The sequence below is a fragment of the Lycorma delicatula genome, chromosome 7, assembly GCF_047948215.1.
Source record: "Lycorma delicatula isolate Av1 chromosome 7, ASM4794821v1, whole genome shotgun sequence".
NCBI lineage: Eukaryota > Metazoa > Arthropoda > Insecta > Hemiptera > Fulgoridae > Lycorma > Lycorma delicatula.
The window spans coordinates 121125311-121150806 of NC_134461.1; the positions used below are offsets into that span (position 1 = coordinate 121125311).

Consider the following 25496-nt stretch of genomic DNA (forward strand, 5'->3'; position numbering starts at 1 on the left):
TTTTACTCTTTAAAGGAAAAGCAAAAGCATATTTGGAAAAACAATTTATTAGTGTAAGAATATACTTATATCCTCTGTTAACTCTAGAATAATCAATCATTTCCACTAAATCTGCTTGGTACAAATCAAATATCCCTTTTAGTTCTACATGTCTCGTGGGGAAATTTCTACGAGCTTGCTTATGAAGCTCTTTCGCAATACCTTGTTTAACACTCATAGTTTAGCGATGAATTAACTTTCATTGCATCGCAACCATCACTTATATACTAAAAAAGAATAACATATAAGGAGAAAAGAAAAAAAACTTTATTGTATCAATTATTTATTGAACTATATTTTTATACAAAATATTTACAAATAATATACAAGATAGAAATTCCAGTCTGACAATTTCTTTTGCAAAATTTCATATTCGATAACATCTGAAAGAATTAGCTTTACTACATCAGTTTTGTTACCGAAATATTCACCCTTTTTTATTATTTCAATTATCGATAACGGGAAGTGCTTTTTTAGAATACATATCAAATGGTGTAATGACATTATTCGTCCGCCTGGAACAAAACCGATAATCCACGAATCGCTAGTTATGTCGGACTCGGATTCGTAGGGAGTCTCTTCTTCGTCGGTAGCGGATTCGTAACTCTCTTCTTCGTCAGTAGCAGATTCAACATTTTCCTCGCTGCCGCAGCTCGGTGAAGCATTTTTTTCCTTTTCAGAAAAGTATTTCTCGCTCTCGGACGGTGATGATAATGGGGAGGACGAACTCATTGTTTCTTGTTGTCGGCTACAGCTTGCTGCTCCTAGAACAAATAACATCGAACGTATTAGCAATTTGCTTATATATCAAACGAGACTTAGTTCGCGGCGCTTGAATACAACTTACCTCTTCGGTGTTTGATGAAGCGTTGACCAGTACACAGTTTGGAGACGCACGCTTATGTTCTTCAAATGGAATATCATCATCCGCCCACTCAAATAATTCAACGCCGCACTCTATACATGCTACAGTATCTAACACACCGGTAAAATAGAACCCCGACTCTAACATATCATCAATATTAAACGATTTTATCGGCCAGTGCCTGAACGTATTACGTAATAATATATCAAATACATCGCTCACTTTAAAGAATTTGTAACACTCATAAGCTTCTTTGGCGGTATTACAATCAGGATTGAGTTCGTAGTGCCATAAACAACTGTGAAGAAATATAGTTTTTGATTCGAACACAAAACCGCACTCTATACATAAATATTGTTCTGCGTTTTGATAAATACAACATTTCTTCAAATCAGATTTCGACATGGTTTGGTTCCTTCGACTCAGTACCGCAAACGGAACAAACATTTCTCAGTTTAATTCTTTTGATGCGGTTATTAATTTTATAGATTTCTAATTCGTTTTCCAAATCCTCTAACCTTTTTTTAAACGATGTTAATCTCTTACAATATTCATTAACTAAATTATCTTTTTCAGTTTGCGACAACGACGACGATTGCAACTGAAACAAAACAACCACGTTAGTATGTGCGGTTATTATTTAAACAATATAAAATCGCATAAAGTAATATGTATATATGTTTACCTTTATCGACGAAGTCTGTTTGTTAAAACAACAACCTTTCTACAGAATGGACAACGATTTTCCTCGGCTTTCTTTGGTTCATCTCCATATAATTTTACTACACATTTTCTACATGTATTATGACCGCATGGCATAAATACTATTCCAATTTCATCTTCAAAACAAATTTTACATAATATTCTTTTCTTAACCTCTTTTTCTGTAAGATTTACAAAACTTTCATCATCATCGTCGTCGTCGTCGTCGTCGTCGTCGTCGTCGTCGTCGTCGTCGTTTTCTATTTCATTCTTAAGGAAAAAAATAATCTGATCATCCCTTTTTATTACAGGAAACATATTATATATTCCATTACTTACTCCACAATCATGCTGAAAACAAACAGAGAAGATCAATGGTATATTCACATGTATTTTATATAAAACATTTATTAAAAACTAAAATTGTGCAGCCATCGCATAACGGACATTTGGTTGGCGGTTTTATTTTGTTCTTGCACGACTTGCAAATTGGATGACCGCAAGTACATGTTACAAATTTCGCACAATTAATCCTGCAAAATAAACATCTTATCAAATCTTTCCCTTTTAATGCCGGTCTTTGTGTAATATCGCTTTTGTAACCGTTACTTATCACTCGATTTATAAACGACGATTTTTTCATCGTAAAAGGATAATATCCGATAAACGATGTAGCAACATTTCTTTTAACATTTCCAAAAAATATTTTTGTTATTTTTTTTACCTCTACAGGATAACGGTTCAACTCCATCGATACATTCCTAATATTGCTCACTTTTTTATTTAACCCACGTGCAACAGACACAAACGTGTTATACTCATCACCATTCTGAAAAAAAGAATAGAAAAAAATAAAACTTCATAATCATTTTTTACTTTACTAGTGAAAAAATGTAGTTAAAAAAACTATATTAAAAAATGTAGTTACCAAATTATCAACGTCGCTCTCAACCCTAAATTCAGTTATAATGGTGGTCCTTTGTAAGGATGACTGGGAGGGTGAAATTTCATTCAGTAGAAGCGGTGCAGTTTCCTCTTCTTCTAACGCAGTTGGAGCTAATGTTGGCTCACGTTCAGATACTTGTGACGCAACATACAACAACCTCTCCCATTCCCCTGCATTAGCATCATTGATGCTACTAACCGATCTGTTAACAGGCTCACTGTATTGTGGTGAGTGTGGTCGGTAAGTATTCGTATTTGTTTGACTCGTTGTTGGTAATAATGACTGACTATTAGTATCAACGCACGGTGCAGGCGTCAGACTGGCAGCCTCGTCGACTGCATCAAATATATCTTGTGACATCTGTTATAAATTAAATTGAACAAAAATAGTAATATTGTTGCAAGTATTATCTTAAAATCTAATTATCATCATTATTATGTATTTAATAATAATGCCAATTACAAGATATTACTTAAAGTTCTAATTATTAAGAAAATTTTCTCACCTTTATAATATTTTTTAATGTTCGTCGTACAGCGAGTTAGTACACTGAGAAGACACTATAAATCTATGAAAACATCTGTCTGCTTTTATATAAAACTGGTAGACTTAAAAACAGGAAAACCGCACACAAAAATAAAATTGTAAAAAAAGATAATACATATTGATTAAAAATATTATTATTATTATTATTTTAATTGCAAAAACACATTTACTACAAAAGATAAGAGATTGCGACGTTGCCAAATCTATGCGATGTTGCCAAATTTATTGCGAGGTTGCCAAATCTATGCGACGTTGCCAAATCTATGCGATGTTGTCAAATCTATTGCGACGTTGCCAAATTTATTGCGACGTTGCCATATCTATTGCGACGTTGCCATATTTATTGCGACGTTGCCAAATCTATTGCGACGTTGCCAAATCTCACCTTAGGTTAGGTTTGACAACGTCGACTTAGGTTAGGTGACCTTGACCTCACCTTAGGTTAGGTTTGGCAACGTCGACTTAGGTTAGGTGACCTTGAACTTTGACCTTTGACCTTGAACTTTGACCTCTGACCTTTGACCTTGTCCCAGAACCGGCATTTCTATACTACTATCATTATTCAATCTCGTCTAAAAAAGGAGTTTAAATAAATGTAATTTTTTCTTTAATATTAAAAAATTCGTTCCATATATTTATTTAAGAAATTGCCATTTTGTTTAATTTGTAATTATTCCTTAAATGAAGAATGAAGTAAATAGATTTTTAAATTACAAAATGGCAACCGTGTGGTTAATTTTAAAAAAAAAGGAAAACCTATAGAAAATAATAGCGTATGATAAAATAAAGTAACCAATAAATTTTTAGGAAATCCATTTTCTTAGGCGGTGGTTTTACTTGCAAGACCGTTGACAGCATATAAAAAAAAATTTAATGATTACAGTAAACTTATCTTTACTCAGAACAATAGAGAAGAAGGATTGATGAAAGGATGGATTACAATTAAATTGGTTGTATTTTGGACACTGGCCTCTGTTCTTCAGTTGAAACACTAAAGATAAATCTAAAACCCGTTCACAGAGCGAACATTTATCAATTGATGATTTGTAAAGATAGTAAATGGAATTTAGAATACTTGAGCAAACTAAAAGAAATATTGAAACTAGAATAGAAGAAATTTTCTCATTGTAAATGTAGAAAACAGGAGAAATAGAATTTAGTCCAGTTTTGTTTGTAAACTGATCATAAAATTGATTTATTAAAAACGTGGTTATAAAATGTATTTAATGAACAAAAATTAAATATTTGGGAAACTTTATCAATAGTTAAGCAGAAACTTCATAATTTTCACAAACGGAAACTTTAAGAAGCTTCACTGTTGAATAACAATATCCTATATAGCATGTTTGAAGTTTAGATTAAAAAAAAAGTCCTTTTTGAAAGGTTTCAATCATAACGACGTTAAACTTCCCCTCCTTTTATAATTTTGTTTAAAGGAAAAATGTATATCTTTTTGATTGATAGGACGTTAGGTTGAGATGTCTTTTTGATTGATTTAAGGTTCATGATGTCTGTATCTTTCTTAACAACTTTTATCTACCTAACTTCTAAAAGAGGGGTGTACTGTCGTGATGGAAGTTTAAATGGTTCGCATATTTGTTGAAATTAAATTTACATTCTGTCTTTTTTTAAATCAGCGCTAATAAATTTGTCAATACTAAAATTAAAGTGCCTTTAATTTTTATTGTTTATTATTTCTTTAGTTTTATATTTTATTTAATATATAATTTCTTTGCATACTTTTACGGCCATCTAGGTTTAGGTCTTAAGTAAAGTTTTTTGTAAACTGGAACGCATCTCGTTTAACGATTTAATATAGAAAAAAATTACAAAATTAATTAATCTGTAGTGACGATCCGATTATCTAAGCAAACCTTGACATCCTAATCAACTGTAAAACTTATCTTTAATCCGATAAAATATGTAGAAAATGATACGCTATTATAAGAGGCAGCAAATCAATAAGGTTTTAGGAAAATATAATTCAACATGTTTGACGTAGCGTTAGATTACGGATTCCAGTCAATCAGTGGTTGCGATCAATAGAGACGAAAAATGGAATTAGATTTCCTACTGTCGTCTATTATTCTGATATAACATGATAAATTTCTGGATTGAAAGTGGTGTAATAATTTTTTTTTTAAAATAATTAAAGTAAAATTGAAATAGCTTATCCATAATTTACAAAATGGCGACCACCCAATTACCTAGATAGAATTTCTATTTACCGGTATTCTGGATCCTGCTGCTAAATTCGTTTCAGTGGCTTTATGAAAACAAGATTTCTAGAATACGAATAATTTTTTGAATGGTCTTATCTCCTTAGAAAACTAAAAAATTGTTTCTCATACTATTAAATTACATAATTATTTATTTTTAATAAAACTTTAATTCTTAATTACTTTTAAATCTAAAAATAAAATATAAAAAAATATTATCTAGAGAAATAAATTTATTCTCGTTATATAGTATCTTTGATTTTATTTTCACGGTTAGATATTTTCATACAATATGTGTATATGGTATATATTAAAGGTTCTTGTTTGTAATTCATGATGGAAATGTATTCTGCTGAAAATGTCCTATAAAATCGAGTAGTGTTAATCTATGTCTCGTATAAATCAAAACTGTGCATGTATATTACACATGCATTTTCGAGCTTTATGAATTATAAAATAGCATCATCCTCTTTCTCTGAACTTCGTATAATATACTGTTTAATGAAAGTTTAATCTAAACGTGATCGTTAATTGATCTGTCAAAAGCCAATTACGGTAGGGTGTTTTATGAGTGGTGTTAGAAAAAAGTGGAAATAAAGTTTGTATTAGTTTTTCAGATTATTGTATTACTAATGATGTTATATATTTATAGTTTATGTAGTATAAAAATTTTAAATACAATCGTATTATATAATGATAATATTATAATTAATCATTAATTATAATTTGTCTTATTTAAGTTAAATTAAAGTAATAATGTGTAATTGTTCAAATAATATATATATATATATATATATATATATATATATATATATATATATGCTTCATTCGTAATTTATGTGATTAAATCTTTTTTTTTTTAATACAAATTTAAATAAATAAAATTAAACTAATATGGACTGGTACATTAGGTCCCTGCTGGTAGGTCAAATATTACATTGAATAGACTTAACATAAATTTAACAATAAATATTATATTAAACGGAAAAGACGCATATTTATTTATCAATGCAAAACCATTGCGCAACCGCTACAGACTACATAAAAACAGAGATAACCTTTGTAAATCACCTTAAAGAATCAGACCACGGGTGATATGATACTGAAAAAAGAAATTAGCTCATAAAAAAAATTACAAACATTAATTTTTTTAAAAATATTTAACTAACTTATGTTATTCTTACACTATTCAATTGTTCCCTTATTGATTTGTTATTTAGTCATTTATAACGTTAGTATCAGCATAATAGGAGGTGAATAAATATTTTTTTAAATTAGTATTTCGTTGCAGATTTCCATACAAGTGATTGGATTTTAATGGTTTTTTTTTCAAGCCAGAATAAACTTTTCTCAGATTAGCTTCTTTTGTCATTTATATTTTTCTGTGGGGATTTTTTTTTTAATTTGTATTTAACATTTGTGATTAAAAAGTTTAAACTTTTTTTTTGAGTAAATATCTTATTTTTAATTTAACTTATGCGTCAGTCTGTCCGGAATTTCATGTCCCTTTCTCTCTAAAGATATTATCTATGCTATCTTTATTTATTGTACGAGAAAGGGGATTCTCATAATCTAGAAAACTAGCATACTTTTGTGGAATTTTGACTAATAATTTAAAAAAATATATTAAATAAAAGTAGAGATGTGTAGTCCCAATCTATATCAAAATCCGATAAAAACTTTGTATTATTATTTGCTATTTAATCCCTGTATGATTAGATTTTGTTCCTTTTTTTATCAGTTTATAATTATTTCTTGATTTCCTTTTTGTTTTAAATTGTAATGTTTGGCTAAGACTTTAATGATACCCTGAGTCATAATTGAATCATTGTATCGTTAAGTATTTATGTAGCTTTACTGACGGCAGTAGTTGTTCAGGAGCATCAGTCAAAATAATTAATTACTTGTTTGATTGTACTTAAATCATACTTACTATTAGTTTCTAATTAAACAAGAATTTCCAAAATTTTTTCTTAAAATTTGCAGTTAATGTGGATGATCGTTTATCACGTTTTGTTCTTTTTGCAATAGAGAAAATCTATTGTAACCTCTTCTAAGTGATTGAAAACTAGTCGATCACTGGATTAAACAATTTTTAAAAATTAGTTAAATAAGTCTAAAAAAAATATCGATGATAGATACCACCAAATTGACTGTGCAATAGCATGATAAAGATTATTTTATATAACGTAATCTGTTATTAGATAGATAAAGATGAAGAAGGAGGAGGCGGTCGATCAAGCTGTGAGACGAAAATGGTTGCATTTATTAATAAATTAAGAACCGGATTTTCTATCGTGACACCGCTTTTGCAAGTTCTGTTTTGACTGGTCAAGCAGTTTTTGGGTGTTAAAAGTTTCAGAACACACAGCGTATTAACCAGGTCTCTCTCACTCTCTCTCTCTCTCTGTCTGCGCGCGCTCGCTTGTGAGTAGGCAAATGCAATTACTTCTACCTGGTTTCCAGGCCTGACGTAGCTACAGATGTAGTCCAGTGTAACTGTACCGATAAACATATTGCCTGGAGTAGACACAGGTCGACCATTCTTGAAACGTGTGGTTAATTGAAATCCAACCACCAAATAAATCGGTATCCACAGTCTAGCATTCAAATCCATACGAAAGCAACTGCCTTTTTAAGGATTCGAACCTTAGAACTCTCGACTTCGAAAATCAGCTGATGTAATATCCATAATACCAGATGTCTTATCTTTAATTTGCTTTCAAAAATCAAATGTTTGCAGAAAGGAATCGATTTTGGTTCCCTAGAAGTCGTAAAAAGTAAGAACTCCTTAAAAATTTCCCTTTCAACTACAAACGTCCAACATTTCCCCGGGAATTGGAAAACACACTTGCGGTGGTGTGTCAAAAGTAAATTGAAAAAGAATTAAACGTTTTTACTGTGATGATTTTTTAAGTCATGTCCTGGAACTTTTGTATTGGACTTTGTATAATCTGTCCGTATTTAAGTAAAGTAGCAGTTTAAGTAAATGGCAGAAAGGCTCCTGGAATAGACGGAATACCTGTAGAATTACTGCGCAGTGCAGGTGAGGAAGCGATTGATAGATTATACAAACTGGTGTGTAATATTTATGAAAAAGGGGAATTTCCGTCAGACTTCAAAAAAAGTGTTATAGTAATGATACCAAAGAAAGCAGGGGCAGATAAATGTGAAGAATACAGAACAATTAGTTTAACTAGTCATGCGTCAAAAATCTTAACTAGAATTCTATACAGAAGAATTGAGAGGAGAGTGGAGGAAGTGTTAGGAGAAGACCAATTTGGTTTCAGGAAAAGTATAGGGACAAGGGAAGCAATTTTAGGCCTCAGATTAATAGTAGAAGGAAGATTAAAGAAAAACAAACCGACATACTTGGCGTTTATAGACCTAGAAAAGGCATTCGATAACGTAGACTGGAATAAAATGTTCAGCATTTTAAAAAAATTAGGGTTCAAATACAGAGATAGAAGAACAATTGCTAACATGTACAGGAACCAAACAGCAACAGTAGCAATTGAAGAACATAAGAAAGAAGCCGTAATAAGAAAGGGAGTCCGACAAGGGTGTTCCCTGTCTCCGTTACGTTTTAGTCTTTACATGGAACTATGATGTTAAAGAACAGAGATGTTAATGATGTTAAAGAACAATTTAGATTCGGAGTAACAGTACAAGGTGAAAAGATAAAGATGCTACGATTTGCTGATGATATAGTAATTCTAGCCGAGAATAAAAAGGATTTAGAAGAAACAATGAACGGCATAGATGAAGTCCTTCGCAAGAACTATCGCATGAAAATAAACAAGAACAAAACAAAAGTAATGAAATGTAGTAGAAATAACAAAGATGGACCACTGAATGTGAAAATAGGAGGAGAAAAGATTACGGAGGTAGAAGAATTTTGTTATTTGGGAAGTAGAATTACTAAAGATGGACGAAGCAGGAGCGATATAAAATGCCGAATAGCACAAGCTAAACGAGCCTTCAGTAAGAAATATAAGTTGTTTGCATCAAAAATTAATTTAAATGTCAGGAAAATATTTTTGAAAGTGTATGTTTGGAGTGTCGCTTTATATAGAAGTGAAACTTGGACAATCGGAGTATCTGAGAAGAAAAGGTTAGAAGCTTTTGAAATGTGGTGCTATAGGAGAATGTTAAAAATCAGACGGGTGGATAAAGTGACAAATGAGGAGGTATTGCGGCAAATAGATGAAGAAAGAAGCATTCGGAAAAATATAGTTAAAAGAAGAGACAGACTTATATGCCACATACTAAGGCATCCTGGAATAGTCGCTTTAATATTGGAAGGACAGGTAGAAGGAAAAAATTGTGCAGGCAGGCCACGTTTGGAATATGTAAAACAAATTGTTAGGGATGTAGGATGTAGAGGGTATACTGAAATGAAACGACTAGCACTAGATAGGGAATCTTGGAGAGCTGCATCAAACCAGTCAAATGACTGAAGACAAAAAAAAAAAAAAATTTAAATGGCTTTTAGTCCAGGCGGTGTCTGTTTCGGGTTGGAATTTTTCTTACTGATCGCTAATTTTTGCTTAAATGCTTCTAAATGATTACATCGTTATGCGCGAGTTTGAAAAGGTGTGCTAAATTTTTATTAAACAAAATATAAAAAAAATTGCAAAAATATCAATTTTTCTCCTATTTCTAAGATAACTCGATAGCTTTAGAGCAAAAATCGCGAGAGAAAAAAGTTTTGTAAATTTTTTCGATTTTTTAAATATTACACAGTATCATCGGATGAAAATTGAAAAATAACGTTATTACTGATGCAAAAATAACAATAACATTTAAAAGATGAAAATAAAAAACAAAATTTCTTGGGAATTTTATTGGAGTCTATACATGGACCTTCACATTTTGCCTCAAAAAAAAAAATTTTTAATACGATAAAGCAACACGCCAAATTTCAACAAAACCATTGTGAGAGTTTTTGGACAATGATTTTACAACTTAGATTTAAAAAAGAATGATATTTTTACAAATTGTGTAGAGCCTGAAATAAAGTCTCTAGATACTTGAAAATTTAATTACATATAAAAGAGCACTCAAATTTTCGAATGAATTTTGAAAAATTTAAATCGGTTAGTTAGGAGAACCTAGGGAATTTTTCAAATGTACTTGCAATTTTTTTGCTTTTAAAGAAATATCTTCAGGAATTTTAATTTAAATTAATTTTAAAAAGCACAGCTTAAAAGCAGAGTTATTGTTATCAAGGAATGTCAGTTTTCGAAATATCTAGAGAAATAGGACAAGAAATTGATATTTTTGCAGTTTTTTTACATTTTAAATAAAAATTTAAGACGCCTTTTTCAACTGGCGCATAACGAAATAATCATTTCTGATTATATTCCGGAGGCATTAAAGCAACAATTAGCGATCATATAGAAAAATACTAAGGTATGTAGGCCATTTTGGCTCACCTGCATTCAAGAGCAGTGAGTCGGGGTGTGTCCGATGATGGCATGGGGGACCCTCAAGGGTGGATTGAGGGCGCGAGGCTGTGGGTGTACGCTGTGCATGCCTATAGCCTGTCTATAAGAAGGATTCAACTGCCACGGCACCCTGGCGCGACTGATATACTGCTCAACGGCGGTTCTGGTCGCCCCGAGGGTGCTAAAACAAACTATAAATGAGACTCGTAGAAGAAAGAAAGAAAGATATGGTAGGATAAGTTTTAATTTAATTTTAATTTAATGGTCTTTTGGGAACCTATCTCAAATTTTAATATTGGGGCCCTTTACACCCCATAAGTGTTTGTGATTGTCCTTGTCTTTATGTCTTAAATGTTTTGTGTAGTTTGTGCTTTTAAATAAAATGTAAGGGCCCTTTACACCCTTACATACGACGATCCAGATGGTGATAGTAGTTTCTTTTAAAGATTGTGACGAGGGCTAATGACCTTAGCAGTCGATGCCCATAAAAATTAAATAAAAAAAAATAAAAAAATACTAAGGTATGCCTATTTTAAAACATACCGCCTGCACTATTTGACACTTTGTTCATTTAATGTTAATTTTTTTTTTTGGTACTTATTTTTAAATCTTTTTCAATTTTCTATTATATGGTAATTCTGAGGTGCTTTGTATTTAATTTTTTCGAAGTTTATTGCCTAGAATCCTAAACTTGTCGTTACCTTTTCATTAGGTTTATATGCCACAGGTAGATAAGTGACGTAACTCATCTTACGTGAAGTACTATACAAAGTAGAAAAAAAATCTTTTATTAATTTCGTTTTTATTTATTTCACCTAAATGCTATTATCATTCAGTGCAACATATATTCATTATTATGAAACTTTTTAGATGGTATTTTGAATCTACGATAAAACATTTAATGATTATGACAAATTCTTTTTGTGGGGTTTTTTGTCTGATTTATATTGGTTATTTTATGACTTAGAAAGGCTTTTCCTTTTAGAAGTAAAAACATTTTTTTTTTTGCGAAAAAATGTGAGGTTTAAAGAGAAAACTAACTGGGTACTCTTTGTTATTTATCGAAAACCATTGTAGTACAACAGCACAAAATGACTCTCATCTGTCAAAATACACATACGAACTCTGACAAGATCGATTCCTCTTCAACTTTTTTTTTCCGTTTCAATAATAAGTTATTTTGACGTGACATTTACTCTGTACTGATGTTACTTTATCGGAATGGAATTCGGTTTTGAAAGTTTTTTAATAACTTTATTATAATTTTTAATTTTATTCGTAAATGTAGCTTTCATAATAAAAATGTTAAGAAGATACTTGGGTAATATTGGTAAGTTAGTTTTAAATTGCTGGATACACAGAAACCTATTAGACTATTCCATTACACTGGTATCTGTTACAATAAATATTACTTGTTATCAGTTATGTCTGTCAAATTTTCTACTTTACATTTATACTTTTCTACATATATTTAAATAATTTTATTTAATTTGCATGCTTTATTTATTTTAAAATTAATTTTCTTATACCGCTATTTTATTTCTATTTTCACAATTTTCCGTTATATTTATTTTGAAAATTTCTTACTAAATTCCACTTATAAATGAAGCTATTGGTTTTATCCAACCAGAATTTTATTATGTTTCTTTTATCATAAATATTGTATTTGTGTTGTAAAACTTGTTTTAATTTAATTATGGCATATCTGGTGTATTTGCTGAAAGCGGGTGATTACAGTGTGCTAGGTTTGGCCAAACTCGAAACCTCTGGTGAGCCCAAGGTAGGTTTAATCTCGACAAAAACCTGTTACTATCAACTAATCTTAGATTTGATTACTAGGACTATTATTGTTGATTCCTACGTCCCCCTTGGGCGGGTATGCATGAAATTAAAACTCATTTCAATCTATACATATATATATATATATATATATATATATAAACTGTAATTAATTTTGGGTATTTTTTTAAATATTCTGATATTACAATTTAATCAACATTTTAGTTCAGAGTGAAATAAGTAAACATTTTTCGGTACTGCATATGTCTATATATATGGTATTCTCTTCTTTTTTTTTTACTACATTAATTTTAATAATGATTTCTGTTTAAATTTATCTATTAAACATATTTGTAATTACAGTAAAACCTTTCTAATGTGGAAACAATTGAGGAGACATCAAACAGTTTTCCGCTCTGTCAGGTTTCTATTTTAAAGGGGAAATTCGTTTAAATGGAATTGTAAAATAATTGGCAATCAATATATTTATATATATATATAATTTAATTAGTTTACGTGTAGAATTGCATATTAAAATTAAAATGTTGAAAAAAAAATTGCAATGAAATTTTGTAAAATAACAAATTAGATGAAAAGAAAATAGTCAAATTTCAACCAAAGATTTTGACGGAATTTTATGAAAAAATTAACCAGTTTCGTCGCCGTTGTACATATTCTGTTGTTTCATTGGATCTGGAAAAGGAAATTGTTCATCCATTTTATTAGCCATTGTATCAACGTCACTGGACTCATTGGAGTGAAGTTGAAAATTCAAAATTTTTGTATTCTGCCAAGTAAAACAAAATTTTTTAATTGTATTATACTAAATTTTTATATCATAAAAGTTAAAATTAAAGTTTTTTTAATTGTTGATTATTGAATATGTTAAGTTAGTCGAAACCTTTTCTTTTTTTTTTGTGAAAAACGTTTATCAGATTTCTTATTACAGTTTTCAAACGTATAATATTTTCTGGTTAATTTACTGATGTTACATAAAAGTTTCTTTTAAGGTTTTATTTACTGGTTTTTTAATTGAAAATGTTATTCAGAGCTGCCTTTATTTTTAAAGTAATTTTAATGGATTTAATAGCCTAAAAAAAAATAAAACAAAAATAAATACGTTTGTTTAAATAAGTTTTTCTTGCTTAAATAAAACATTTCTTTTTCTTTCTTTTCTACCTATTGTTTCTTCTTGTTAATGTAATAGATATAATTTAATTTATAGCTTTTAGTGTAATAAGGTGTTTAATTTCGTATTTGTTCTTTTTCGTACAAATTTAAAACATTTAGTTTAATTCTAAGAGAAAGAATTTAAAAGTATCAGTGAAATATATTGCGATGTAGGTTGTAATGTAGGTTATCGCGAGTCAACCGTATAAGAAGGAAATTTATACGGAACAGTACCTGACGCGTAAATATACATGAATGGTCTTGAATTTATATCATTCTATTCCCGAAGTAAAGTTTACTTTTTTTTTTTTAAATCAGTTGATCACCATTTCATGAAATTAATTTTTAGATCAATTTGAAAATATTGTAAATAATTTAAATGTATATATTTACTACTAATTTTATGTATACTGTAAATTTAAATTTGATTTACGGATGAGTTGTTATTGCATGATGATATTATTCACGTACCTTTTAAGCCCATTAAGATTAAAAGCTTGTCATTAAATCTTGGTTTGGTACGGTCGAACAAGATTTAATCGAAACTTGTTCCAAAAGTTTCGAAGCCAGTTCCTTTTGTTCGTATGATCAAACAGTTTACGGCCGTAGATAATAAGAATTATTACAAAACTAGTGTCGTCTAAACTTTCCTGTCGTTTCATTATAAATTAAAATTTTAAACCTTTTTTGATAAAAGTTGAAAATTATTTCAGCTATAAATCCAGAATAGTTTTATAAAATATTCTAAAATTTATTATTAAAACGATTAAAGGTGATGATAAAATTTCTTACAAATAATAAACCTGTGCTTAGTTACATCATTATCATAAGGAATCGTAAAATGTTAGTAAAACATTCTAAAGAAGATATTTTGAATTATTTTTTTTAAAAAATTATTGAAAATATACGTAGTAGAACGATACTGCTGAATATTATTTTCATCACCTTCTTTACTGCTGATTTATTTGATATAAAAATATATACGTTATTTTTTATTTTAGCTTTATGTCATAAATTTTCTTTTTATCTTCATACATATTTTTTTTTACGAGTGATGAAATTTTTACTACCCACCTCGATTTTTTTTCGTTTCAATGTTGTTATCTTCACAATATTGTTATTGTTGCTTAATATTGTTTTCTTTTTGGCTCTTACTATGTATCGGTGCTTTTTTTTTAATCGCAGTTTAATTTACAATCGGTTCCATAAGTAAATTAAAAAAAAAACACGACTTGCGGAGACAGGTTTCAATTGAAATCCCTCAAAGAGCTCAATATGTATACAAATGTTATACAGTACACATAAATAACTACAGACAAAGATGAGTCCAAAGAACACAAAAAAAAAAACAAAGAAAACACCAAAAAATAGTTTTATCAGTCACACAAAGTGTAACTTATCAAACAAAGAAACACTGAACCAAATTAAAGAACTTAGTGCTGACTCCTTGATTCCGGCGAAATCAAGTGATGTGACGTTTGAAATCAAGAGAAAGGACTGTCCACAGGAACACGTAAATGACGTTTTTATCTCAAATGCCGACCACGTACGGTATCTAGGTTTACATCCGGACGGTCGTGAAACATGAAAAATTCATTTGACAGAAAAAAGAAAAGAACTTAGTATTAAATTTAAAAAGATGTACTGGTTCCTAGGTAGAAATTAGTTGTTTGATGAACAATGACAAAGTATTAATGAGGTCGGTATGGACCTACGTATACAGCTCTAGGGAACGACATTTGGAAGCAACGTTGATGTTATCCAGCGGTTCCAGAACAAATTAATCAGGAGCTTAACGAGGCATCGTAGTTTTTTACGAACAGCGAGATCCATGGTTCTCTAGGATTAACATATGTTCATGAGGAGGTTCAGCGATTCAGTTCGAAATACAAATTAAAGTTAAAGAACCATGGAAACCGTCTGGCTGTGAACCTGCTGGACAACAACGAGGACATTAGACGGCTGAAAGGACTCCATGTGTCGGACCTGGCAGATAATGCATGGTATTTGTATTGGAAACTTCTTCCCTCAAGTGTTATTCTGCTTCATTTCATTTTGTTTAGGACTTAGTTGATTATGTTTGATTTTATTATTTCATCGTTTTATTTCTTTTTACTATTTTTAGTTATGTTATTCATAGTTCTTTTTCTATTGCTTTTCATGCATGTAACGAATACGACTACATCCTTATATTCCTTTGAGAAATTTCATTGGAAACTTCTCGTCATGTCATTTTTTTGTGATCCGATTTACTTACGGTTCTTTTATATGTAGAATAGATTGTAAATAAAACTTGAGGAAAAAATTTTTTTAATTCGAATTAACTATACATCGAATTTATTTATATCGATGCATCGATACATTGGCATTAGTGTTAGTTAGCTTTTTACTTCCTTGTACGTGTAATTCCTTGTACGAAAAATTTCGATTTTCAGATTTCAACGGAAATATCCATTTTGACCATCCCTGAACCTATTTTGGCTAGTTTCGGCGTGACATCTGTACGTATGTATGTTGCATAACTCAAAAACAATTAGCAGTAGAATGTTGAAATTTTTGGATTTAGGACTGTTGTAACATCTAGTTGTGCACCCCTCCTTTTGACTGCAATCGACTGGACCAAAAGTGCAGTCAATAAACCCTCATTGAAAGCTTTTCAACGATATGTCATAAGTTGTACTTACTTTCATTGGTTCCAGAGTTATAGCCCAATAAAATTTTAATTAATGAATTATTTGGATCTTACAAGGGGAAGGCATATCGGCGAGAATCAGACTTCATTTCCTTTTTTTTTAACTTTTTTTTAAATTTAAATATATTACTTTATTAATAATTATTAACCTCTATTGTAAAAAAAGATTACAATAAATAACAATATATAATATAACAATTACAACAATTTTCACCGTAAACTTACAATTTATAACAATAAATAAATAATAACAATAAAAAAAATATATATATATGAAAAATAAATCAGAAGTTATTGAAATAAAATTTTATGTACTTTTAAAAATGTGTATGTGTAATTTAATAGGCGTATAAGGAAGTCATGTGGTGTCCACATCGTTTTTTTTTTTAAATATGACTATATTAGCTTTTTATTTAACATAATTCCACACTGAGTATGAATCAGTGTTTAGGTTTGTTCTGTATTGTTAGGTGTTTAAAACGTATGATATTTGCTTATTATAAAGATATGTGAAAGTTTTTGTACCAAGTACAGTTAGTTTTTTATTTTTAATAGTTACGAGAAAAAATTATTTTGGAATTAATGATATTTTATGTATATTAATGCATATATTTAAATGAATTAAATTTTAAATATCTGTTGATTTTTACTACTTCTGATATCTAGGTATAATATCGTATCGTACATTGTAAACCAGGAAATTCATAATGTTACGGTAAAACCCCGAATACCGTTAAATTCTAACATTTGCCAAGTCGCTTGGTAAAAGTCCGAAAAAATCTTGAAAACACATTTATTTCGGACTTTTACCAAAACTATTTACCATAGACTGTTGGTAAAAGTTGATAATTCTGTACTGAAATCACTCAAAAGTATGAATTTAAAAATGCTCTTCCCAATTTCGGAATTTCAGTGCACTGCGGATGAAAAATGAAACATGTTTTTTTCAAAAGATTACAAAAAACTTTATTTTGGTATATAATACTAAGACATTTCAAAAACTTTACAAGTAATTAATTCATATCCACTAATATTCAGGAATGAATCATTTTCAGCAAATCACATTTTCTTAGCAGCATGTTTTTTTTAATCATGGTGTTTCGTAAAAGGAAAGACGAATTTTACGATTAAAAAAAAACTGGAAGGCTATATTTAAAAAAACAGAATTTTTAGTTACATTTTTTAGGTTTTCTATATCTTTCCTTAAGTGATAGAATGGTTTGAACGAACAAAATGACTGTATTTAATGAAAAACGTTCAGTTGGGGTTCAAAACTTTTTTCCCCACAGCAAAAATTGAAAATAAATTGGGTTAAAAAACAATCCGGGTGTTAGATCCAGACTGTGTATTTAAGAGTTAACTATTAATTGATTATCTCGCGTTTGAAAATTATTAATTTTCATGCAAATTCATGCTCTTTCCTATTTAGAAGTAATTTCGTTACAGAATTATTTTAATATATATATATATTCGTTAACATATATATTTATATTTTTTTTTAACTGAATCAAGTTTATATATATATATGTAAAATAATAGCATATTCGTAAGTCGAAATAGTAATTTTTTTTTAAAGATATTGCTTCTAAAGTCCAATGTAAGTTGAAAGTTTTTGAAAAGTGGAATCGGAGGAAGAAGATTTTATCGAAATGGAAAGATTATGGGTATTCAAAGTTGTCTATAGTTAAGGGTCCAACATAGAGGATTGAGGACAGTGTTCGGTGGGGTGATGTCACAAGAGGCATTAGTATTCTAAAATACGACCACCCTCGGCTTAAGTCGATGAATGGAAATGGGCAGAAAAGTTTTTTGAATAACCGACAAAGTTAAACGTAAATTTATTAATTTTATAAAAGGCTTTTGTTTTCAGAGTTGTCTTGATTACGTCATAAGTACAGTATCAGACAGTTTTCAAACTCATCTTTTTGCATTGAATCTTTGTTAGAATTAATTTAAATAAAACATTTTCTACCTTTTTACCCATAGTTTTTATAAAATTACATTTTTCAGATGTCATCAGATAATCAAACAAGTTTTGTCATAAAACACAATATTTAGTGATAAAAACAAAGCAAAATTCCAAATATTTATAAACTAAACTCGGTCTATATAATCCAAATCGATTAATAAAATTGTACGTCAAATCGGGTTGTATTTTTAACATCGAGTTTTTAAATCTTATTCCCTTTCTGGGTCTTAACTAAATTAAATGTTGCGATAAACGCTGTTTTATAAATTAATTCTAATCATTGCAAATTTAAATACTCTTAAAGACTTTTGGTTAAGTAAAATCTACGAGTAGTATTAAAAATTGTAGTTTCTATGAAGATTTGTATTTGGGAGTGTATGTATATTTGCTTTAATTTCTTTAAATTGACTGATTTTTTTTTTGTAAGTGGAAAACGCATTGTTTTTCGGATTGATCATCATCGTCATTTGATGTTGTGCCTGGCGACAGGTCCCTTACGGCACCTCTGTTTCCATATATTTCTGTCCCAAGCATTCTACTTCATCACAATGTATTTTCCAATCTTCATTTCATCTATTAACTTCGTCTTTGTTTTTCCTCGCTTACTTTCTCCTTCTACTGATCCTTTCAAAGTAGTCAAGATTCCTTTAACCACATGTCTTTACAAGCTCTTCCTTCTGTGTACTTTACGCATGAATGCTCTTTCTTCGTGTCCTGTTCGTTACTTCCACATTTATCAACTTATTCTTTTTCAGTTCTCTATGACCAAAATATATGTGTAATTTTTTTCTATTTCTATTCTTCCTCCATTTTACTTTACCGGTAAATCCTCTTTATTATTTACTTTCATTAGTTTTTCCTACAATATTTTCATTCCGAACTTTTTCATTCCTTCCTTCTTTGAAACGGGTGTGTTCTATCAGCTAGAATTACCATATCGTCTGCAAATCTTATTCCACTTATTTTTTGTCTTCCTTTTCCTTTTGTTATTCCTTTTCTTTTTCTTGTATTATATTTTTTTTAATATATCTTCAATATAAATTTTGAACAGCCTTTGTGAGAGGCAGCATCATTGCCTACCACCTCTACCCACCCAATCAGTCATATTCTTACTTTCTATAATTGCTACTGTTTGTCTTACGTAACCTTTTTTCTTTGTCTTTTTAACTTATTGTCTTTCCATTCTACATTTTCTCTTTATGAATCACCTCATTTTCTCCCATCAGATGCCTTTTCTTTCTTTCTTTTTCCTGTTTAGCCTCCGTTAATTACCTTTCAGATAATAGTTGGATGAATGAGGATGATATGTATGAATGTAAATTAAGTGTAGTCTTGTACAGTCTCAGTTCGACCATTCCTAAAATGTGTGGTTAATTGAAACCCAACCACCAAAGAACACCGGTATCCACGATCTAGTATTCAAATCCGTGTAAAAGTAACTGACTTTAATAGGACTTGAACGTTGGAATTCTCGATTTCCAGATCACCTGATTTGGGAAGACGCGTTCACCTCTAGACCAACACGATGGGTTACTCCCATCAGATGCCTTCTCTAATTTCATGGAACACATTCATTTCTCTTTCTCTTTCTCTTTGTAAATATCTCTCTCTAACTATCCTTAGTAGTCTGATGGCACCTCCGATGTTCCCTTTCCTGAAGCCAAATTGTTTTTCTCCTGTATTCTCTTCCATTATTCTTACCAGCCTTCGATTTAGGACTCTTAAAAGCTTTTTCTTTCTTTCCTTCTTCCTTTTTAATTTTTCCATTCATCATTTCATTTTATCCTTCACACCGTACTTAACTCAGTGTTAATATATTCGTTTTCTTTCATCTTCATTTCTCTCTTGAGATTCTTTTACATTCCACTCTGTAACAAATCCAAGTTTCTATACGTATTCGGTTTTTAATTTCTTTTTTTGCCTCTCTCGGAGATATCAGAATGAGAATCTATTTTATCTCGGAACAGTTAACAAAAGCCACCTTTTTTTTAACCTCTGGGACCATCGTTTGGTTTTGCTTCAGAGGATGAAATGAATGATTTGTAGCGTGTGTGAAAATGCCATGTTTGACCAGGATTCGAACCCGGGACCTCCGGATGAAAGGTCGAGACGCTACCACTCCCGCCACGGAGGCCGGCAGCATTATTGGTTAATTCAAAGAATTATCACTAGGATCTTTAATACAGTCTTTTTCTGTTGTCTTCAGTATTCTAATACCGTTGACTTTTTTAAGAAGTTTCACCGCTTTTGGGGGACGTTTCCCATCCTAAGTACCCACCAATTTATTCGAGGTACGTGGGGTGGGAATACCCCGAAAATCATATATTAAAAAATGTTTTGTTTGTTTATTTGAAATTTAAAAAAGCGTGCATTTTATGCAATATTTTAAAAAAGTACATTTTCAATTTTTTGTGCTTTACAACAGTTTTCTAGGATAATTGTTAGATATCATGCTGAGACTCTTTTTTATAACTTTTCAGATCAAGCAATAAAGCTACTAATTTTTCATTATTTTTTACGTGGTGAATATTGCAGTATAGTCTTATTTTATCACTGGAACAGAAATCAGGATGAATATTTCGGTTAGATTTTAGCCTAAAACAAAGTGTTTCTGTTGTTATTTTTATTTGTGAATTGTTTTTCTTTGTAATTCTGAATATATTTTTTTACACCGAATAAATTCATTTATTTTTTCAATAATTTAAAAAAAATTACTTTAAAGCATAAAAAATGTAAAAAAGTGTATATTGATATTATATTTACGTAATAATGTGTAAGTCAGGTTTGAAATGTGGAAGGGCATAACTATTTTTTTCCATTTGGCCTAGCTAGGTTTATTTATATTTAAATATATACCTGTTATATTACTTCTATTTATTGTATTTCTATGATGATGGTGATAGTAATAATAATAATAATAATAATAATAGTTATAATAATAATAATGACGATACGGAGGGTTGTAAATCTCTTCTAATTATTATTACTGGTCTTATTGAAGAACGAGACGTTAGTGGGCTATAGAAGCATCTAGATATGAGTAAAATGTTCGTGCGAGTGTGGAAACCATATCTTCTCATCTTCATAATTGCTAGCCGTGTCGTCGACGTGATGACTCTCCCGCCGCTGCTTTTGGTACTCAGTTACGTTGAGCGACGCTCTCTGTACTAAACGACTTCGTACCATCCCACTACTTCCTTTTATTCCTTCATGTCCTTCTTTCTCGCTCCTCTTAACTCTTCTCTCCCTCTCCTTTCTTTTTATTTACATATATATATATATATATATATATATATATATATATATGTTTCCCTCTATTCGCTTAATCGATTACTCCATTTAAGAGTAAGGGGGTTACGGTACAGTTCACCTTTTTCCGCAGAAAATTTTAAGATTGGCTGGTTGTATTCTGTCATAACAATATTTATATATATATTATCCATTAATATTAATTACTGTACTACCTCATTTTATTTAACCACATTTTAAAAGCATCCATAATTTAATGTACAGTTTAAAATATTATAAACGTAATTATTTGGCCAATTTGGTTGTACCTGCAAAATACATTATGTACACTATTTACGACTGTACAGTGCTCTGTATAAATTAAAAATATTCTTTAATATATATATATATATATATATATATATATATATATATATATATATATATATATATATATATATTTATATTTATACATTCCATTTAACCTTGAACTATATTAATGGAGAAAAAAGATTTGTTTTTTTAAAAAGGGCCAAATTGAGGGGTTTAAAAGATCTTTCAGACATTTCAAAATACATTTGCTTCAAAATACTAAATTCCTTCTGTTTTAGACCATCTCCCAAACAAGTTTTTATATCAGATAAAAAATTAAAAAAAGAATTTAACCTGAAATTTAAAAAGGCGTTTTAAAAAATAAAAATTAATATTTAATCGTAAAAACTCTTTTTTTTTTTTTGAATTGAACAAATTAAAAATATTTACCTTCTGTTTTTAAAAGACTTCAAAAAGGGAGGTTATCAATTCGACAATATTTTTTTAATGTATGTTACGTAATATCTGCGACGTTAGTTAATCGATTTTGATACATTTTTTTTAAGCGAAAGAGTATACTTTCGGAATGGTTCCCTATAATCTTTAACCAAATCCGATGATAATCTGAGGAAAAATAATAAGAAAAAACCGAATGGCTCTACACCTTTAGCCGCTGACCGCTCGCTCAATACAAAAGGAGTGGTTTTATAAAATAATTTATAATAAATTAAAATAAAAATCGACTTCAACAAATAATAGTACCAAAAACTATTCTTGAAGTCGGTGCTAGCCAACATAAATTAAACGTAAAATTACTTAAAGATAGTACCTCAAACGACCGCTAGACGGCTAAACGGGTTCCCACATGTAAAATAGGTTCTTAAGAGAATATGAGAAATCATCTTACGATCATACTTCATCTTGAGTTCGCTTAGACATATACTTGGTGATAACATATGTACCTAAGCATCTATAAAGTATTCTTATATAATATTTTTGCTTGTCACATTTTGTTATTGTATTATATTTTTGAAGATCAAATTTTACAGTAGTAAAACTTCTGTTACAACTTTTGCATTGTTTAAAGTAGGATTTTAATTGCAAACCATAAGTTTTTTTTTTTTAGTTTAACTTGTGTCGGGTGACACCGATTTCAAGAATAGTTGTTTGTTGAATACTTTTACTTAATAAATGAAAATATAATTATTTGTAACATTTTAGTACTATTATTTCTTGAAGTTGAGTTTTATTTTTATTTTTTGAATTACGTTATAAAAAAGAAACTTTACTTTAAAATCAAAAGAATTAACTGTTTTTACATAAGAAAATCTTTCATTGTTTTCCGTTTCTCGTGTTTTTTTATTATTTTTATTTGAAAAATTAATGATGACAGTACTCAAGTGTTGATTTCTAATTATATTTATTGCAATTGCTTTTATGATATTTTTTAAGTAGTTTTCAGTAAAGTTGTAACTACCTTATTGATATTTAATCAGCAGTTAAAGAAGGGAATGTTGGTTTCTACAAAACGAGAAACCGCGATACGGATTTATTTTTTTATTTATATCTCCGTTGTCTCTCTATTGTATTATCTCTTATGTTTCTTTACCGATGTCGATTTGAATCCTGGTCGTACTAGTTACCTTGAACGCAAGTAGTACTGTGCTAAGTCCGTTAAACCTTGAATGAAAATACAGATTCATTGTAATATCCGGTAATACTTACCGACTATGTAGTTAAAATACAAGAACACACTACGTTAACCTTTCTTTATCAATAAATTTTTTTTTACTAAATCATTTAACATTTTAATATTACGGTGGAGTCCGCATATTGTGATCACTGTGGTACCTGTATTTTTTCATAATAATAACCGATTGATAACATTAAGTAAAGGATGAAAAAAAATTACCTATGACACAATATTACAAACCTTTATTTTTACACAATATATCTTGTTAAAAATTTATTATGTTTATAGACGATATTCTCTAGTCCTTCCATCTGTTGAACCATCTCTCAGTTGCAATGTAATAGTGTTTTCCCCGTAGTTTTTACTAATTATTCTGCTTTTTTTACGCATAATAGGTCCATTAATCAGAGCATTCTTTTCATGAACATTGCTGAAACAAATTTTTAATGCCGACTTAACTTGAATGTCTTTCCCAGGCCGATTTCTTTTTCGATTTGATTGGAAACTTGAGAAGTTTCTATACTTTCTTTTTTTTAAGATTTTTCGTATGAGCGGTTGCGAAATTTTTAAGTACACAGCTTCCGTTGACTCACTTTAGGTAACTTATCAGAGCGCTCTAAAATTTTACTCTTTTCTTGAAGAGATAAATCCACAGGTTTTTTCTTTTCTCTTCCATGCATGTTATTTAGAGTTATCAACTTTATGTAGTCTTATAACTCAATAGTTATAGGATATAGTCGTAGTTCACGTCAATAGATCACAAAATAAATTAGATAAATCGTAACAGAAATTATACGCTATGCACGTTTTTCGTCTTCAATGGCAAAATGATAATTACGAACTAAACATATTGACACTACGTCGTGTGTCAACACGTAGACAACCGGGAAGTACTGATAGAACGGCACGACATTAAAATGCAAAGAATGAAACTTCTACGACAAATTTTCCTTTCTCCCGAAGAAGGAAGACGCAGATCAAACCTACATTCATAGTAGTCATGCGGCACCAAAATCGTGGGTAGACACAACAAACTTTCATGAGGGTCTGAAAACACCAGTATACAAGGGCTCGCTATTAATAAATGTTCATGCCGACTGTAATAAAGGATTCATTAACAATCCTATACTTACATATGAATCAAATAAGAAAGGATATTAATAATAACAAATCGATGCATTCCGAAAAGTACACGAAATGGTTACAGGAAAAGTTTAATCCCAAGTTGCCACTCTGTCGCGATCATTGTACTAGATACCGCATCGTATCATAACGTTGTGTTACAAAAGCAACCAAATTCTAATTCACTGAAAAGCGATATGGTAAAATGGTTAGCCGAACAACGTATTAATTGTTCTCCTGCTATGATAAAGACTAAATTATATGATATAAAATTACACAAAGAAAATCAAAAGAAATTTCTAATAATGACAATTTCAAAAGTTATGATAACACATTTGTACGGTTGCCACCTTATCACCCTGACTTAAATGTTATTGAAATGGTCTTGAGTCAAGCGAAAAGGCAAGTAGCTAAGAAAATACAACTTTTTAACATGTCTGACGTTCTTAAGTCAGCTGAAGAGGAATTTAATAAATTTTCTGAAACTGATTGGAGGAATGTCTGTGAGCATGTTGTCGACATTGAAAAAAATACATCGAAGATGAACATTTATATCACGTGTACATCGACAATTTTGTGATATATGTGAGTGCAGAATCGGACACGAGCTCTTTAGAATCTACCGACGAAGTCTGTATCTACAGACTTCGGAATTTGCGAGCTACAGCAATAAAATGAGTAGAAATAATAATTATTTAAAGTACTTTAAAATAATAATATTAATTGGGTTATTAAACTAGTTTAAATTAAATAGCATCGTATGT

General features: G+C 30.0%; 2 protein-coding genes across 4 annotated transcripts in view; one reads left to right on the top strand and one right to left on the bottom strand.

Annotated features, from left to right (window-relative positions):
* Dys (Dystrophin) overlaps positions 1-25496 on the top strand; it is a 1915508-nt gene that overhangs the window by 707555 nt on the left and 1182457 nt on the right. The window lies entirely within an intron of this gene.
* LOC142327581 (uncharacterized) lies at positions 350-1452 on the bottom strand. Its single transcript, XM_075370755.1, has 2 exons — positions 887-1452; positions 350-803 (listed from the first exon to the last, which is right to left on the bottom strand). Exons 1-2 carry the CDS (start codon positions 1349-1351, stop codon positions 768-770), a joined length of 501 nt encoding a protein of 166 aa, XP_075226870.1. The 5' UTR covers positions 1352-1452; the 3' UTR covers positions 350-767.